The 19,857-nt window shown below is 35.4% G+C and overlaps 1 protein-coding gene across 2 annotated transcripts; it reads right to left on the bottom strand.

Annotated features, from left to right (window-relative positions):
• Positions 1-7,720: 7,720 nt before the first annotated feature.
• LOC7463008 (cullin-4) lies at positions 7,721-19,288 on the bottom strand. 2 transcript variants are annotated; one of them, XM_002305304.4, is made up of 17 exons: positions 18,841-19,282; positions 17,954-18,069; positions 17,482-17,828; positions 16,775-16,955; positions 16,507-16,629; positions 16,127-16,414; positions 12,370-12,495; positions 12,127-12,228; positions 11,985-12,038; positions 9,704-9,810; positions 9,540-9,600; positions 9,329-9,460; positions 9,065-9,202; positions 8,859-8,939; positions 8,619-8,699; positions 8,424-8,504; positions 7,721-7,974 (listed from the first exon to the last, which is right to left on the bottom strand). In XM_002305304.4, exons 1-17 carry the CDS (start codon positions 19,148-19,150, stop codon positions 7,861-7,863), a joined length of 2,442 nt encoding a protein of 813 aa, XP_002305340.2. In that variant the 5' UTR covers positions 19,151-19,282; the 3' UTR covers positions 7,721-7,860. The 2 variants fall into 2 exon arrangements, 1 of the variants encoding a protein (XP_002305340.2); XR_002981478.2 differs by lacking the exons at positions 7,721-7,974; positions 8,424-8,504; positions 8,619-8,699 and having other exon boundaries at positions 9,065-9,247; positions 9,361-9,460; positions 18,841-19,288.
• Between the last annotated feature and the right edge of the window lie 569 nt (positions 19,289-19,857).

Here is a 19,857-nt window from a genome sequence, read left to right as displayed (position 1 = left end):
AGAGTAAAACTCTTCCTTTTCCTTCTCATGGTAATCGTGCCACAAAATGTTTTGATATTATTCATAGTGATGTTTGGGGACCTTCATCGATACTTTCTCATGCTCATTCCAAGTACTTTGTAACTTTTATTGATGATTATAGTAGGTTTACTTGGGTATACTTCCTACGTTCCAAATATGAGGTTCTTTCCGTCTTTAAGACATTTCTTGCCTATGTTGAAACCCAATTTTCTACTGGTATTAAGGTATTAAGATCTGATTCGGGTGGGGAATATATGTCACGTGACTTTCATGATTTGTTACTACAAAAGGGCATTATTTCACATCGTTCTTGTCCATATACACCTCAACAAAATGAGGTTGCTGAGCGTAAGAATCGACATTTGTTGGATGTCACTAGAACCTTATTGCTTGACTCGTCTGTTCCCTCTAAATTCTGGGTTGAAGCATTGTCTACTGCTATTTATTTAATCAACCGTTTGCCCTCCCAGGTGTTAAATTTCGACTCCCCTTATTATCGTCTATATCATGAGGCTCCTAGCTACTCTGATTTGCATACTTTTGGTTGTGTCTGTTTTGTTCATTTGCCTTCTAATGAACGCCACAAACTTTCTGCTCAGTCTGTTAAATGTGCTTTTCTAGGTTATAGTATTTCTCACAAAGGTTTTGTTTGTTATGATCTAAGTTGTAGCAAATTTCGTGTCTCTCGAAATGTGGTCTTCTTTGAAAATCAATATTTTTTCCCTACTGCTACTCCTGCTGCATCTTCATTGCATGCTCCTATTCTTCCTCATTTTGAGGACGTGTCGTCATTTGAGCGGTTTAAACCTGGAATTATGTATGAAAGACGGCGCCCACTTTTGGCTCTTCCGGAGACTAACCCACCATCTGATACTGCTTCTGAGACTGCTTCGGTACCTTCCCCTCTGCAGCCTACTCTTCGTCGTTCTACGAGGGTTTCTTATCCTCCGATAGGTTTGGTTTCTCTGCTACTCTATCTAATATTATTGTTCCATCATGTTACTCATAGGCTGTCCAACATGAGTGTTGGCAAACCGTCATGTAGGAAGAACTTTGTGCGCTTCAGGATAATCATACATGGGATCTTGTTTCATGTCCTCTATCGGTTAAACCCATTGGGTGTAAATGGGTATATTCCATAAAGCTTCGCTCTGATGGCACTCTAGACCGCTATAAAGCTCGGTTGGTTGCTCTGGGGAATCGACAAGAATATGGGGTGGATTATGAAGAGACTTTTGCCCCCGTAGCCAAAATGACTACTGTGCGCACTATTATTGCCATTGCTGCTTCACAGGGTTGGCCACTTCATCAAATGGACGTCAAAAATGCGTTTCTTCATGGTGATCTCAAAGAGGATATTTATATGGCACCTCCACCGGGTTTGGTTTCATCTTCTAAATCGGTTGTTTGTAAATTGAAGCGGTCCTTATATGGTTTGAAACAAGCTCCCCGAGCATGGTTTGACAAGTTTCGCATTACCTTGCTTCGCTTCTCTTTTGTGCAAAGCAAATATGATTCTTCATTATTTCTTTGCACAACATCTACTGGGTATGTTTTCCTACTTGTTTATGTCGATGACATTGTCATTACAGGCACTGATTCGACATTGATTAGCAGACTTCAGCAACATCTTCGGGATTCCTTTCATATGAAGGACCTTGGTTCTCTCACTTACTTCTTAGGTTTGGAGGTTCATTCTTCCCCTTCTGGTATTTATGTGCACCAACAGAAATACACTCATGATTTGATTGCTTTGGCCGGTCTTCAAGCTTCTTCTCCAGTGGATACTCCTTTGGAGGTGAATGTTAAGTTTCAAAGTGATGATGGGGATCTTCTTCCTAATCCATCTTTGTATCGACAACTTGTTAGCAGCTTGAATTATCTTACTATTACTCGACCTGATATCTCCTTTGCAGTTCAGCAAGTCAGTCAATTTATGCAATCTCCTCGTCATCTACACTTAGCAGCAGTCCGTCGCATCATTCGATATCTACTTGGTTCTTCTAACCGTGGTCTATTCTACCCAGCTGGATCTCCTATTAGTCTTGTTGCATACAGTGATGCCGATTGGGCTGGTTGTCCTGATACCAGACGCTCTGTTACAGGTTGGTGTATGTTTCTTGGTGATTCCTTGATTTCTTGGAAAAGTAAGAAACAAGATCGAGTCTCCAAATCCTCGACCGAATCTGAATATCGCGCCATGTCCGCTGCCTGCTCAGAAATTGTTTGGCTTCGTGGCCTGCTTGCCGAGATGGGATTTCACCAGACTACTCCTACTCTCCTCCATGCAGACAACAGAGTGCTATTCAGATTGCTACGAATCCCGTCTTCCATGAGCGCACCAAACATATTGAAGTGGATTGTCACTCTATCCGCGAAGCTGTCGATGCTCATGTTATTTCTCTTCCACATATCTCCACCGATCTCCAGATTGCTGACGTGTTCACCAAATCCATGACTCGACAACGACATCAGTTTTTGGTTGGCAAATTGATGCTTATTAATCATCCAGCATCAATTTGAGAGGGGATGTTAGCATAGGCAGTAGTTGTTATTGATAGAAATACAGCTGAAATAGGAGTGTAATTATAGGATAAGTATCTTCCTATAATTTAGGCCTAAATTACAGGAATGTGATGTAAATCAGGATTGATGTAAATCAGGATTCCTTCCTATTTAAGGAACGGGACTCTCATGTAAAGGAATTTATTTAGCCAATTTGACAGTTCTTCCTGCAAAGTAAAAGGGGAAATATACCACTGAATTACACTTATTCCCACTTTAAAATTTGATTTCTCTCCTCGTCAGAACAATATTCATATTCGGAAAATAACACAAATGAATTATTCAAAAGTAGTAGTGTCTCTCTCGATTCATTGTTAAAATAGGGTATCCTTGGAATGTGAAATCTGTAAGTTTAAAACTATGAGATGAACTAGAACATTGGGGAACTTGGTTCTACAATACCTTGGAAGGTTTAATGATAGACCTACGATCTAGCTACAATGCCATCGATGCTAAATGTCTTTAATTTTGACAATACAGCAAACGATCCAGCACATACCAAAGCTGACTAGCCTGTTGCTAGACGGCAGTGATCGATATCTAGTTTGTCGAACTGATATATACACTGTTCTAAGAGCTATACAAATATTTCATCATTCTATCACAATCCATTTGTTAATGCTTTGGGGGGGAAAGAAGTGGTTTACCTTAGTCAATTGCTTTGTTCCATGTCCATCCATTAGATGCCCAACAAAATCATGCATATTAGGCATTTCTGCATGATTTCGATGACAAAGAGAAAGAACGTGTAAATTATAATAACGAATTCTCAATCAAATCTCAGAGAAGACATCAAGATATTTCTTCACCTTGCAGTTCATCTGAGTGGTGGTGGTCTATCAAAACATTTTCACGCTGTCTGCCAAAAGATATATAGTGACTGGGATTTCTCCTTAGCCCATGCAATTGCTTCATCAATAGAAACTGCTTCGCCAGTTCCCTCTCGGTGATTAGAATTGTTCTCGATAACGTAAGAACTCATTACTTCATCTTCATCCAGTTCCATTTCTTCTTCTAGCATTGTATTACACTGCACACCAACTTTTTCCGCCTCTGGTTCATGACATAGTGAAGAGACGGGGAGTTGAAGGGGAGTTGAGTTCTAAATCATCCAAAGAAACTCTGAGGCATCGGTATGAATGGGGTTCAAGATCACTAATTGTTTCTGGGGATGAGACCTGCCGTGAAACTTTAAAACAGGAGGAGTTTGTGAGATTCTCATTAATGTATTCATTTTCCATGTAATATGAGTCAGCATGCATGATTGCATGAAAAAGATGGCATATTCCATTGTCTCGCAGATGGTTGTTCTTCAAGTCTCATTGTGTTTGAGTTCCATCTGTAAGGCACATTGATTGGCCTAATACAGATCAGATGAAAATATTAGCATTCTTCATTAAGAAGGCCAGATAATGTTTATCTACCAAGAAGCCTAGAATAAAATTTGTTAACCAAGAAACATAGTAATTTTTTTCATATGAAAACACCTAATTATATAACTTTTACTCAATATTATTAAATAGTCTATATTTTTTTAAGATAATCATACCCTTAGATGATCACTCTATTCTCCAACTAAAAAATAAAATTATTTCTTATATATAAAGTTAGATAAATAATCTAATCATAATGTTAGATAAATAAAGTTAGATAACTAATTATAAAACTCTCACTTAATATTATTAAATATTTTTTATAAAGTTAGTTATATATATTTTTTATCTTATAGGAAATATTGTGTCTTTTTTACTCAACTCTCACGTATCTAAACTGATCTTCTGTTAAAACTAAAGTTATGATACCTTTATGATTTAGATTAATTAGACGGGGATATAAATGCCACTTTATAACAAATAAATAAAAAACCACCTAAACCAATCATTTGGAGGAAACGCAACAAACAATAAACTACAATATATGCATATTTGCAATGATAAATCGTGAGGGATCATCTTAGTGTTTGTTTGTTAATCTGGCTTAAGATGTTTTTTTAAAAAAAAATTAATTGAAAATATATTAAAATAATTTATTTTTTCATAATTTATTTTTATTTTTAACATTAATACATCAAAATAATAATAAAAAATACTTAAAAATCATCCATTTAATATTGTTTTTAGGTAAAAAATACTACCAGAAAATTAAAAGATACAAAAAGAATATATATATATATATATATATATATATATATATATATATATATAAAAGACAATCTTGGGAAAAAAACACATGTAAAACCCAAAAAAACAAAAAACAAAAAAAAACATGTAAAAAAAAAACAAAACAAAACAAAATATAAAAAAAATTACAATACTTCCCCCACACATTTTAGAACATTACTTAATGTTACATTAACATAAAGAAAGAAAGGAAGCTGATCAGGAGCTGAAAGGTTTAATCATGCTTGTGAATTCAATGTGTGTCTATAAAAAAAAATGGAGAAATTGATTTTATTTATTTAACTCAAGGCACCGTTTTAGATAATTTTCATATCACCCTGTACTTAAACCTAAGAATACATTCTTTTTCTTTTTGTGTATTTAAAGAAATTTAATAGATTTCTATGCTGGTTTTAAAATTTATTTATTTATTTATTAAAATAACTTAATTAATTTTTTCAAAGTAAAAATGGAGAACTGGTCTTTTTTTTCTTACATAAAATGATTGAAAACAAAAAAAAAATCAATTAAAAGAATAAGAATTAAAATTGATAAAAAAAAACTAACAAAATCAAAAACAAGGACGAAATCAAAAATAAAATCCAATTAGAAACAAACATTTTAAATAAACCAATTAAAATTTAAAAAAACAAAGACTGAATCAAAAGAAATTGAAAGGCTAATATAATTTTTTTCATGGTCAGCATGCAATCCGAAGAAAAAGGAGAAGGAAAAGTCAACTAGCGTCAAACCAGACCTCAGTATTATATATGTGACACCCAGGGAAGAAGAGGACGTCGAGACGCATCAAATAATGTGGTGGAAGCTTGATTTCAATCATCGTTGTCAGCCGTACATGCCACCCAAAGGAAGCGGAGCGACTAATGTGATGACACATGCCAAGTACACTTCAACAGCTTTTTTTATGTGCATAAAACCAAAAATGCTCCAATGACTAAACAACAATAAAAAAAAAATCTTATAAAATTACAACTAAGCCCTTGAAGCCAAAGCTAAAAAAATTAAATGGCAAGGGGAATGGAGTAACTCAATTGTTCATAAAATTATATATAAAAAAAAAAACAAAAATGCCCTTGTAACTAAATAACAATAACAAAAAAAACCATTAGAAAAGGACAATTAAACCCCTGAAACCAAGGCTAACAAATTTGCATAATAAAGGTACATGCGTGATTTAATTATTCATGACAAAATTAAAATTATCATACGGTCCATAAACCAAAGATTCTAATTGCTTACTCTCAAAGAGCAATACGGTAATTATAATGTTATAAAAAAAATAAAAAGACAGTGTTGCCCCCAAACAAATCAAGAATGACAAGTTGATCGTGTGTGAAGATCATCCTACCTCTCAAGTAAAGCTTTAAACATTAAAGGATGAAGGGTAAACAAGTGATTTCACTGTAGCTCTAGACACATTTAAATGTGGATGAATTACTGTGAAAAACCAACGCAATTTAGTATTTTAGTTAATTAATTTCAAACTCTTTTTTTTTAATATCATTTCACATTTTTTTTAATTTATTTTATAAAATATAAATATCATCTTTCTATTTTTCAATTTAAAAAATCATAATATATATAAAAAATATCCATAACATTGTTTGTTTTTTCTGTTACGATTAAAAATTTATTTAAAATAGTACCCGCAGCATGGCGCGGGTGGAAAGAGGGGACTAGTTGATTGTTCCACGGGAGCAAAAGCGGGAGTTTATTTTGCAATTAGCCTCTGAAAGTAGTGGTTGATGAACCTATATGGCTGACTGGCTGGGCCACACAATGGCTGTCTCTCCGGCAACGGAGCTCTCTCTCCGGCAAGAAGCATTGAATCTTGGGTGGGGACAGGAGGAGTGAAAATCAATGGCTGCAGTGGCAAGTGCAATCGAAACATCTGATTGATTGATGTAAGAGCTTTTGATAGTAATAAGAGTGTAGGGCACTTGGCATGACTTCTGCACGTGATTCGTGATCGACTTCATAACATAATTAGAGAATATGACTTCTGCACAACCTTAATAATATTTGGCATTTAACTATTAAACCCTCCTTTCCTTTTCCTTAGCGCCATTCCATAAGAAATTTAACGTTAATTTCACATTAACCAGGACAAAAACAACAGAATTATCTTGTGTCGGTTTAACTTTAGAAGTCACTAATAGTCGGAGCTCCAAACCTCTTAGTTTTATCTGAATCTTGTCGATTTTATCTCGAACATAATAACACGGCCCTACCATCCATTTATTAAAAACATTCCATTTAAATCCAATCATTATTTTCACTCATTAATTCTTGTTATTCTCCCCAAGCCCTAACTTGTAGCTTTAGCTCAAACAAACATACCCTAAACGAGGGGGAGTTGGATTCATTTTTTACGCCTAAAATCTTAATCTACTGATATTTTGGCACTACAGCGGTTGTGAATTATGACTTAACTTAAACCTACTTTGAAGGCTCTTTGGGAGGTAACAACGAGCACAGAGAGATCATACGCAAATGGGAAAAAAATTGGTTACTTGTTACCGGTGGATGGATGACAGTCTAATATCAACCAAGTTTAGGACAAAATTGATGGTGCTGCAAGGTTTGGGGACTATACTGATAATGGAGTCGTACGAGCGGGACTAGATTGATGTAAGATGATAAAACAAAACAAAGGGCAGCATAAGAACCAAGCGTTCAAATGACACAGGAGCTGTTAATACGGCCGTAAAATAAGAATAGAACTGACCTCTATTTGAACATTAATCGTGCATTTTGAGGTGTGAATGCTCCAATTCTTATGGCTGGTGAAAATGCCAGTCTGTCTGCTTACCTCTCCAAACTCCTATAACCCACTGGCGGAGCTTATTTTCCATCCATTTTCTTTTTTTTTTTGTTTGAATCAATTTCGCCCCTTGTCTCAAGTGACTCAAAGATCAAATAGCAGCAGGGAAGAGTCGAAAGAGGGGGCAGAATACGCTTTACAATTACAGTATTGATTGCAGCAAAAATAAACATACTGTACATTAATCTGACCAGGATTGAACATCTGCCCCTTGGATAGAACAGAAGTTTCCTGTGCCATTTACAAGGACACCATTGGTGCGACAGTGTGTTAGGCCAAGTAATTGTATATCTGAGGATTGCTCTTGTCTCGCTCAAGGTAATCCCTGTCGATAAGGCTTTCTATCCTTTTCTTCAAATCAGCTGGCTTTATAGGAAACTTCAGCTGTTCACAACATACAATTTTTTTTTCATCAATATTAATATCCATCCATTCACTGCATGGAAGTTCCAGAATTGGGCATCCCATTTTTCTCACCCAGTTCATCTATCAAACTGACTAATCACAGTACATTCAGGTGATGTTTTATAAAGTTAAAATGAGATCACCGGTACCCAACTCTACCATGCGTTGGTGTAATGTGATAGTAACCTGAGACTTTAGATCCTTAGGGTGGTCAGGGGTCACATACATCTTATGCGTATGCTTAAGACCAGTGATGAATCTAGAGGGTGGTCAGGGGTCACCACCGCCCCACCGCCCCAAAAAAAAAAAAAAAATTGAGAAGATATGCTTATAACTTACATCCTAGCACTTCCTTGCTTCATTATCCCTACTCAAACAACAACGACAATGACAACAATAACAGCAAAAACAAAAAAAAGGAAATTTACCTGCTGGAATAGTTCAGTTATAAGAAGTGTGTGACTTAGCACCTTCCTTGTCTTCATTATCCGGACAATCGCGGCATCAACCTGGAATATATTAAGTAATTATTACAAACATTAAAAGCAACAAGTTCACAACTTTGTTAAATGTCCATCACAAGAAACTGTTTTAATAAAAATGGAACTTGAGTGAAGGTTAACCTGGTATTGACGATCCTGAAATACTCTCTCAGTGGTGCTTGTGTTCTCCTCTACAGTTTCCTTCATCTGGATCGCATTTACCTGCATCCCCAAACAACTGTTAGCTTAAACATCCAAAATCCAGCTAACAAAGGAAAAGCACAGCACTTGACTTCACAAGGTCACTCTTGGCATTAGCCATGCTTGTGCAAGTCAGACAACATGCTATTATTACTATAGATAGGTATGAAACAGACATACCTTTATTCGATAGAGTGGAGCAGCAAATCCTTCATTGAACACAAAGGAATCATCATCCTCCACATCCCTCCCTTTGGGCAGCTGTAAACCATAAATTCTATAATAATAAGGGGAAGAGACAAGGAAAACCCAACATTTAACAATTTTATAAGCATTAGTAAGAACTCAAACACACAAATATCATGATGCATATAATCATCACCTACCTTCAGCAGGACACGAACTTTTCCACACGCCAGAGACTGCAAAGTCCTTCTAAGTTCCTTGTCTTCTATGCCAGTAGAGTCTTTGATATCTTGAAAACTAAGCTTTTGGGCATCATTAAACAGCATCAGAACAACAGTCTGGAATAGAAGGGACAGGATGGTAAGCTATTAGAACAAATCCACCTGTGCAGGTCGCATCAATAAAAACAAATGACAGTAAGAGACATCAAAAGAGCAATGCACTGAAAACTAAACAAGACCGACCTGAAATAGAGAAACTGCCAGCTCCTTTTTACCTTTCGGAAACTCAGCTTTCAACACACAATGACCCAATGAATTTTGCCACATTAAGCGTCTTCCACTATACTTGCTTAAGTAGAATTCTTTGAATATATCCTACACATAAGGCAATTGTTTACTCAATATTTTAGTAGGTGGAAACAGAGAGAAAAAAAATCAGTATCTTGTGCAATACCTGATAAACGTTCAGCTCATGAGGAAGCCTAACATCCATGGGTGGATATGTGGGCCAGTACCTGCAGAGCAACCAACCAAACATAAATTAAACTTCTGTTGGAAATAAGGGACTAAATATACAAAAATTTAAATCAAATACAGGCTATTTGGGTCTAAACCTACCCAGTAGTTAAGACATGTACACTCATTTCAATTCCTGATGGAAGTTTAGTCCTGGCCTGAGATGATTGTTTAAAGGACTCGTTTATCTCCTTTGACAGTTCAATATCCTGAAAAAGTAACACCAAGAAAAAGAAAGTGGTAAATATGTAGCCATTTTCATCATTGGTAACCCACCCACATGACATTACTAAATTAATAAAAGAGAAGACATTAGGATTTAATAGCCCACAATAGCATAGAACGCACTTCTAATGGGCTATATAAGAAATTCAAAGCAGCAGTTGCTCCCCAACAAATCAAATTCAATAAACAAAAATCCATGTATGAAACCAGCATCAAACTGCAAGAGAAATTTTCTCTCAGGAAAACAAATGTTCACATTATACTAGTACATTACATTTAAATTGACTCTTAAGATCATACTCTTACCTTTCTTAACACTCGTATCAACTACCTTGAAGTAATAACATGACCCTGTGTCACTCTCATGAAGTCCAATCAAGCACCATTTCAACAAAATTATATACACGTGCAACAGTCAAGAAATATGTGTTACAGTCACAAGATGACCTACCTCATTGTTTACAATTAAAGGAAACATTTACTGTTTATCTTCTATTAATTCCATTTTTAGGTGTGCATGCATGATATGTTAGAGGGATTGGGTATGCTTGTGAAAAAGGCAAACGTAGCACATGTGCTGACATTTTACACTACTGGTGCAATGCGGCAAAACTGAAAGCGAGTGAGAGGGATATAAAGTTCGCTCCATGTTAATCTTAGCCACCAGTTCATATTACCACCTCTTGTTAGTGTCCCCTCATGAATGCATTCTTGGAGGCATGACAGCTTCACAAATTACGTTGGCTAAAAATAAACTACTTGATATGGTTCAGCCATTGATTTCTCATGACGGGCCTTCGATTTTGTGCTTGAGTTTGATGGGGAGGCCATTCGGCCAAAATTATGTTTTTTCTTGGAATTTAGCTTGTGTTCCATTCAGCCATGATGGGTTTTTGGAATGGGATAGTTTTAGCTAGCCTTGGTTTATGCATGATGATGGGATCAGTCCAATCTCTTTGATGGTTCATTCGGTCAAATCAAGTCAGCCCATGTATAGGTCTGATTTGGACAGCAAAGTAGGCTTATTGGAAGCTTGTACTAGGTTTGATTTTGGTTATATTATGAGTATGGGTTTAGGCCACATGGGGTCCAAAGTTGGCTTGGGCTAATTTAGATATTGAGATTCTTACAAGGATCAACAAAATATTCTTTTAAAATTGAAAGGAAAATTCGTTTATTATTATCCCTATTATTTAGGAGAATATCTAGCAATAAAGGAGGAAGTTTCCTAGTCATGCAAGGAAACTAAAGGAGGCTGTCAGATTTGAATCCTAGACTTGGAATGATTATTTAATGCTAAAGATTTGATTCTCCTAGTCAAGGAAGGAAAGTGATGGGCGGCTACAAAGAGGAATTTCTAAGAATGTATTCCATGTTCTGAAGGAAATCCTAGTCCAACAAGGAAAGAAAACTTCAATTAAATTCTATTCAGATCAGATTTCCTAGCATCAAAAGGACTTTAAAAGCTGGCTAAGCAATCCTAGAGTATCTAGGAAGGTGGATCTCGGCCAAAAGTTACTTAAGCTAATGAATTAAGATATTTTTTCTTGTTTTTCTTTCTATTATATGCGGCATCAACAAGCTACTATTCAGACTTGTTGTTTTCATTATTATTTCTATGTTTGAGCTTAATTAATACTTTGGTTTTCAGCTAAGATCCAAAACTTGTTTGGATCAGGGTTTGGGCTTACTAGTAAAAGTGTTGGGTCAGTTTTTTAAGTGGGTCAATTCAGCCCACAAGAGTAGATTCATTAGGATTAATTTCTCAAAACTATTTAAACACATGTAAAGCCTAAATTTTGAAAGAAAGAAAAAACTTTTAATGAATAATACTTTTGAACTTTTCAGTTTTAATATGAGGAAGATTTTTGCATTCTTTGGTTCTTGAACGAACTGAATCTGACTTGTCAAAAATTAACTAGCTTCGTGGTGTCATTCGACTTCATTCCAATAGTGCTAGTGCTGTAGGACAAGTTTTCAATGTATCACAATCCTATCAGACCTCTTTCAGCTTTCCAAAATCAAATCTCAATCTTAATTGTGGGTTGTGTGACTATGTAATAACGAGGTTCGCATCACTACCATCCTCTTTAGAAGTTTCAATGAGAAAAATAGAACAAACAAGAATCTAGAATGAACTTAAATAAATAGTTCAGACCTTAAACATTCCTTCAAGCTTGTTTGTAAACTGGCTGCCACATTCAGTCTTCAGCTGCAATGACAATGCAAACATATTAATTTGATTGATAGAAAAAAATTACTTGGTGAAACATGTACTCGTAAAAATTGCCATGCTTAACCTTAGATATCATAGATTTCTCTGCATCAATAGAAGCACTTTTTCCCAACAGCAGTCTTTTTGCAAGATCCTTCTTATAAAATGCTTCAAACACATCCTTACCCTTCATAAACAAAAAGATAAAAAAAAAAAAAAAGATAGACGTGTCTAACATCATTTTGTTTCCCAAAAGACCAGAAATATGATAGTAACGGAAAATCTGTTGAGCTAGCAGAAAAAATACTTTCTTTAACACCAAGACTACCTGAATAAACCTGAATAAAACCAAAACTTTTTCAAGTGTACCCTCCAACTCCTCCTCGGAAGTACCCTTATTCCCAGCACGAAGCTTCTCATCCAAAAATTTTGCTATCAGCTCAGCAGGATGGTTCTATCAAATGGAGAACAAAATTGGATATTTAGGCAAGAAGTTGAAAACAACACTATAGAATCAATTTTGACAACTGAGTAATCAAAAACTCATGGCACTCCGAAAAACAACGATTTATGGAATTTCATCATCTGAGATTGACATTAACAATTGGATAAATAAGCATGTGCCAAAAAAATTTTGCCAATAAATAGAGGAACCCTCAAGGATACACATTCCCATGATGAAATCAACTGTAAGCAGAAACACAGTTTAAAAAAAAAAGAACAATATAGACAGCAATATCAAGAATAATATACATTTCTTTTGGTGTGGAGTGTGAGGTTATGTTATTTATATCTTCAACAAGAAATCACCACATTGCATCATGTCAATCTCAGATGATGAATCATCATAAGAGCATAATGAAAGTGTACAACCTCCTTGCACAGAAAGAATACAAGTTGCATGAAATTTCATTGCTTGTGTTTATGCATACATGCAAAACATCTAATAATATGCCAGATATAAATCCCAGGAACGGAAACGGAACAAAGAAGAAGAAAAACAAGGAAGGAAAAGAGCAGTGATGATCACGAGTACAAATGACCATCCCACAACTGATCTACTATTATTGCCTAAATATCTATTTCCATAAATTCAGTGAAATTGTTTTAACATTACAATCTAATACTAGGGGGGATTTTTTCAGTTGGTCATTAACTTAGCATCTGCTTAGCCTTGTTATGTGGTTGCAGCCAACATAGGTGTCAAATAGCCCAGCCCTTGTCATGATTCTTTATATTTTCTCACAAAAAACAACTAAAAGCTGAGTTAAACAAAAAAAAAAAAAAAAATTGGGGAATGTTTTTCCCCATGGCTATTGTTAGACAGAAAAACCACCAAATATCCTTCCAATACAATTTTCTTGGCTGATCATTGGACAAGTATATTGTAGAACTCAAAACAAATTTCAATTATTGAATACCGACTTTCCCACGGTAAAGAAGTTGGATAGTTCAACCTCCTCTCCACCTCCCTTTCTTCCAAGAAGAAAAGAATAATTCCATTAATAGTAACAGGAAGAGGATAGCAATAACAAGGACCAAGCACTCCAAATGATTTAGTTTTTCTTTCTTTCTTTTTCTTTTTTCTACCCAAATATTCAGTGTGTATCCAAATTCAATGATAGATAATACTCCATGCATATCCTCTAACATCTATAAGGAAGCAATGCATCAGGGGAGGCCTTTCCAAAGGATAAAAAAAATGTACATGAAAAGTTTCTAGAAAATTTTGGCTCTTTCATTCATAATGAGAAATGCTGAAAGGACTTCCAGTTGAAGAGCAATGCGTCGTACTTTTCCATAAGGAACAATGAGTACAGGGAAACCCACTCAGTAGAAACACATAATAGACAAGGACATTTTCTATTATACATGTACGAAGACTCATGCACAATTTGGCTTGCTACTTGCACAACAATGCGATGAGTTACCAGACTTGGCAAAGGGGCCAACTATAACTTGCTCTAAACTGATAAAATTACTGTCTAATTATACATACCATCTTCAAAGGAATTTCTGACACTGGTAGATATTTACTTCATGCAAGAGCCAATTTAGTCTCTATGCCATAGCTTTTCCACAACCTGATCACTACATTCCGAAACCCTTCATAAAGATAAAAACCTAGAAATTCTCTATTTTCCCAAAACCTAGCCCTAGTGTTGTTAAAAGTGCAACTTTGGTGCTAGCTAGACACAAAGCTAGGAGGCCAAAACACTTCTCAAACCCTAGGTGAGGCGCCTTCAACTAGGATTCCAAAGGTCGCTCAAGAAGCACAGAAAAAGATTGAAAAACAAAACACATGGCTAGGTGAAGATGCCAGCTGTTTCTTTTTCATATCAAGTTTTACAAGGGCATGCGATTGTTATTTAAAAATTTACGTGATTTAATTTATGATCTACAGTGGTTTGACAAAAAAAAGATGACACTTTTAACGACTTTCTTATAAATAGTACAGTTACTCGGTATATTTTGTAAGCAAAGGATAGAATGATTTGTGATGTTTTTTTTCCCAAGAAACCGAGAAGAAAAAAGGAAAAGATAAATTATCATACATTAGGTATTGTAGGCATGTGCCTTGCTTTGTTCAAGTATACAACGCTCCAAGAGCCCTTAGCAGTTAACTTACCTAGTGCTATCAATAACATTTGCCAACCAATAAATAAGCAAGTGCAACATTTCTCAACCAATAAATAAGCATTTGCAGGGCCTGTTTTGTATTGATGAGTTGTGCTGTGTGGCTAGTGTGCTGAGGTGTGAAATGAAAGTGACACCACAAAAGGCAATTTTTGGTAACTGCTATGTATTAAAAATATTATATTTTTACTCAACAGACCCAACAGTAAGTTGCCTTGCTTTTGGTTGAACAAAGGGGTACCTTGCTTTGATCCAAAAACAAAGTGGTGCCCTTACAAAGAGGCTAGTGCTTTTCTTTTTTTCCAAGACAACCACCCTAACCAAACACTGTGTTAAGAACCAAAAGCAGCTAAATGAAGCTGAGAGAAATACCGAACAGACTACTCCCCCTCCTACATCAAAATACTAGGAGAATCTCACCCTATGATATCTCAAGAGAGATATTACAGGGTAAATCATATCAGGGGACATTTTTGGAAAGGAGAGGCATATTATTAATGCATCACTTTGATAGAAGACTAGCATATTATCCCAATATCAATTTTGATTGAACACTAGTCTGATTCTGACAATTCATGATGTGTCATTTTGGTGAATGACACTGCAAGTGCAAATAACTGCACAATTAAATTTAAAGAAAACTTAATCCAACTCTGATCACTTTAATATTTCCATTTTTATTGCAAATTCTACCATTAACTACTTCAGATAGGTATGTATATATTGAAAATTCCACCATTCAAATACTTCAGATATGTCTGAAGCCAGAGAAGATTTGTCTTAGTTTCAGAAAATCTGCAAACTAAGAGATAAGAAACTTGGTGACATTTCTTAACAAATATGTTTAAGCCTGCCTTTATTACATTTCAAGTGTTTTAAGCAAAAGAGTTAGGACATTCATGGAAAAGTTCAATGGCTCTCATTTTACCTCTCTTACCTGCATAACTTTTAAGATCTAATAATTGCTTTTAACAAAAAAGTTCAATGCATAATCAGTGGATGCATGTAACAAAAAGATGAACAAGCCTACCATTTTCTGGCTAGTTTCATTCATATTTTTTTCTCCACTTAGTCTTTCTAAAAGGTATGCATTGTCATTCACTTGTTTATTGCTTACTTTCCTAATTCATCATCATTTACCTTTTATTTTATTTGTCCTTTCATTTTCTTCCAACATGACAATGGTGAAAGCTTAGTATAGATTTGAACCCAACTTTTTGTGGGGTTTGATTATCTGAAATCTACTGTAAATTGGATGCAAAAAAGTATTTCATTTTTTTCTTCTTTTAGAAATTTTCAATTAATTTTTTTAAGGATATTTTTTATTTTTAATAAGATTTTCAAGTAATCTCATGCAGCACACAGGTGATAAGCTTACTTTTACATGTTAATAGTAGGATCTAGTACTGCAACCAATTAAGATCAAACCAACAAAGCGATAGACTAACCTGACGAAGATTAATTAAATGCTCGTATGCATCCTTTACGGTGATGCAAAATCCTTCATTCTTGGAGAAGCTTTCTTCCCATATTGAATCAAGACAAGCCTTAAACTCTAACAAGGAGGAAACCATATCTTTGTCTTTCTCTTCATCCATGACAATGCCCTGCCCGGTTCTTCGGATGTACATGCTAAGGGCCTGCCTTAATGATTCAAGGGCATTGACCCTTAAGAAAAGTGAGTAGATCCTCTTAAGGTCCTCAATCCGATGTCCATTCATAAGCATCATGAACCCCTGGACAGATCAGGGAGACAAATAATTATTCAAGCAACACAAATAGATTGCTCTTTAGAAGGAGGCTATGTATAACTAAAGGGCATTTGCACCTTATCAAGAATAGCAGATATATGGCGTTCAAGTAGCTGTCTTTCTGCAGTTGCTATTAGTGGCTTTTTAGTGCTTGAATCAAGGTAAATCTTGCATCGATCTTGTTCTTCATTCAATCTCGACTGCAGGAATATGTGACAAATCAAATTTTCCAGCAGTAAACAAATATTAAGTAACAGAAATGACATAAAAGCTGTAGCTAAAACTAAAATTGATTTTCATAACTACTTTAATCCCGAATAATATCAGAGGAGAAACAAAAGGCACCTCCACATGCTTCAAGTAATCCGGAACATCTGATTGCTGCATGTATGTCATGCCTTCGGCAGCATAAAATTCAGATGTGCACTCAAGGAATGGTCTTTCAAAACTTTCTGCATAAATTCCTAGTGAAGTGAACATCTTCAAAAGATGGCCAAGGGGTTTCCTATTAACTGTTTCACCTAATCTGCAATCACAAGAAAAGGATCTCTATGAAGTGTCCAAGAAGGAAAAAAAATTATGATACTTCAAAACACTCCAATAATCTAATGTCACAAAGTTCTCATTTGCAAGATTTGTGACCACTCCAATGATTGACCTCCAATATCGTAATAGAAAACAAATTTCCTTATTCCAATCTATGGGAAAGAGAGTGGATGTTTTACTTTCAATTTGATTTACAGATTAGTTTTCACTTATTTTGACAATTCATTTTTTGTCACTCCATATTTAATAATCCAATTGGAGAATGAAAGCATATCTTTACGTTACAGATTGCAAGGAGTCTGCATTCCAGACATGTGTTGACAATGGTTCATCAAACTTGACTCTTAATAGTAGCTCAGTTAATTGTAGAATTAGCTTTGAAAGAAATTTAAAGCACCCCATACACATACAGGACATTAAAATTTCTCAGACATGTGGAACCCATTGACAGAAAACTAGAAACCAGAAATATATGTTAAGACTAATATCTTAGTTTTTAGAAGTACCTTTCCCTCTCAATCATTTGCAAGAGGCCGGTGACAGTTTTGTGCTCAACTTCAGGAGACAAAGAAAGATGTTTTCGGAAAAGCTGCAAACCCATGTCCCACAATGAACGTGCATTTGGAGTTTGTTTCACATATGTTCTGTCCAGATACAAGGCTATACTACGAATCATCAACATCTGGTCACAGAGATCATGCCAGCACTCCTCAACAAGCTTTAAGAAGACCACCAAATCCGGGCTTTGACCAACTAAGGATTGTAATGCTGCAGATATATGTGTTTCACACTCTTTTTCAATACGCAGATAGAGATTTCCCCCCATCTTATGCAGACAAAGATCATTGACAGCCTAAAAAAAAACAGGATGATTAATACCAAAACCAATAAAAACCACATTCGCATTGACAAATTGCTACATTGAGTTGAAACAAGGGTAGAGATCATACAAGGAGAAAGAAACATAGGAGTACATACTTGATAAAGTTTCTCCAAGTCACAAAGAGCTGGTTGTTTCAAGAATATAGCCTTAATAGCTGACTGCAGCTTTGCCCATGTGTCCTCCTCAAAATTTGTAGGCAGAGTTGGTTTAGCTTCACGAAAAAAATAAAATCAGTTAAAGGTGAAACATACCTGGCACAAAATTTTATTACGATTTGTAATTCCAGAATCTAGATTTCAATACTGCTACTAAATCCAACCCCATTCATTCATAATCACAGAAAAACCAGAAGTAAAAGAAAAGAGCTCATTAAAGAAGAATGACACGCCAATTCATCAATTGCATTAATGTGTACAAATTATTTCCTTAAAATTCATTCAATCTACAATTATTTTCATGCACGAAAATGAGCTCGTACAATTGAGCTAGATGAGTGGGGGCTCAAGAAAAAGTGTTGAGAGGGAGAGCTTAGTTAATGAGAACAAGAAGTGATGTTACCCCAACATATAATCGAATGAAAAAAACAATACTGGATATTTCCAAGCTTTTGACGTAACATGTATACATGTAGAAAACCAACCTTAAAGAATATAGAATCATTCCAAGTTACAAATAATTCATGTAACCAAGGTGCAAATCCTTAGCAGCAGCAATTTGTATAAATAACAAATTCCGAAAGAAGCTAATTGAACTGCAATTAATTACCCAGATCCAAAATAGAAAGAAAACATAGGGTTTTCTGTTTACAATTGCTTAGCTCACTCCTAAAATGAAATCAAACAACCATATTAAGCTATGCAGTACCGAGATCCCAATATCCAAACAAATTCTACTCTCCACAACCAACATGTTATCTACATTAATTTAGTGGTTTATATAAGCAAAACCCTTAAATCATGCAAGCGAATTGAGCAGTTGTTACCCTTGACGAGCTTAATTACGAGCTTTTTAGCGGGTTGTGGAGGGGTGGCTTTTTTGCGAGATAAATTAGCAGCGGCGGGAGGAGTGCGGTAGTCGACGAGCTTGAGATCGTCGTCGAGAGACATGGAAGAAGGATCGAAGACGACATCGTCAGAGTGATAGAGGCCGTTTTTGTTGTGGTCGAGAGGAGAACAGGCGGAGGCGGCCTGGGACTTGGCCTTCTTCATTGGAAGGAAACTATTTGAGGCGGAAGTGCTGGCTGTGCTAGTGCTGGCGCTGGTTGTGGCTGAGCGTTTGGTGGGGAGAGACATTAACAAAATAAAGTGATCTCTGTGTTTATCAAGAGGGCATCGTTTTGTATACTATCACCTAGAAAGAAAGAAGGGAAGATAGAAAAAAGAGGGGAAGATAGAAAAGGTAAATAAAGATTTCAGAAGAAAATAGAAATTGGCCAAATAACACAGCAACAAGTAAAGTTTGAAATATATCATGATTGGAAAATAAAGTAATTGTTGATGAGAAACGCAATATTTTTCAAAGAAATTGTTAAATGGGACTTACGCAAATTACAATGGGCAAAGAAGAGAGAAAAAAGAAATAAATAAATTTTAAAGGCATGTTAAAGCTACATTACAAAATCATAATTGGAAATATAGGGAGATGAATTTAATAATATCAAAAAAAGTTGTTGCCAATAACTCGAATAAATCATGCTTTTTATTTGAAAATAAGTGAGAAATTACGATAATAAAAGAAAAGAGATGAATAATATATATATATATATATATATATATATATATATATATATATATATATATATATAAAACCATGAGAGGTACATTGAAGCTCCAATTATAACATCATTGATATAATAAAAAACATCAAAATAAGATGAATTCAACAACATTAAAGAAGGTAATCAATGGTGACCAGAGTGGACTACACTCTCTGTCCAAAAGGCAAGTGAGCAGTTAGGAAAGAGGGGGAAAGAAGAAAATAAAGAAAGAAAGAAACATTG

Source organism: Populus trichocarpa, chromosome 4, assembly GCF_000002775.5.
Source record: "Populus trichocarpa isolate Nisqually-1 chromosome 4, P.trichocarpa_v4.1, whole genome shotgun sequence".
Taxonomy (NCBI): Eukaryota; Viridiplantae; Streptophyta; class Magnoliopsida; order Malpighiales; family Salicaceae; genus Populus; species Populus trichocarpa.
Note: the sequence above shows the minus strand (reverse complement) of the source record. Positions and strands in the feature narration are given on the sequence as shown.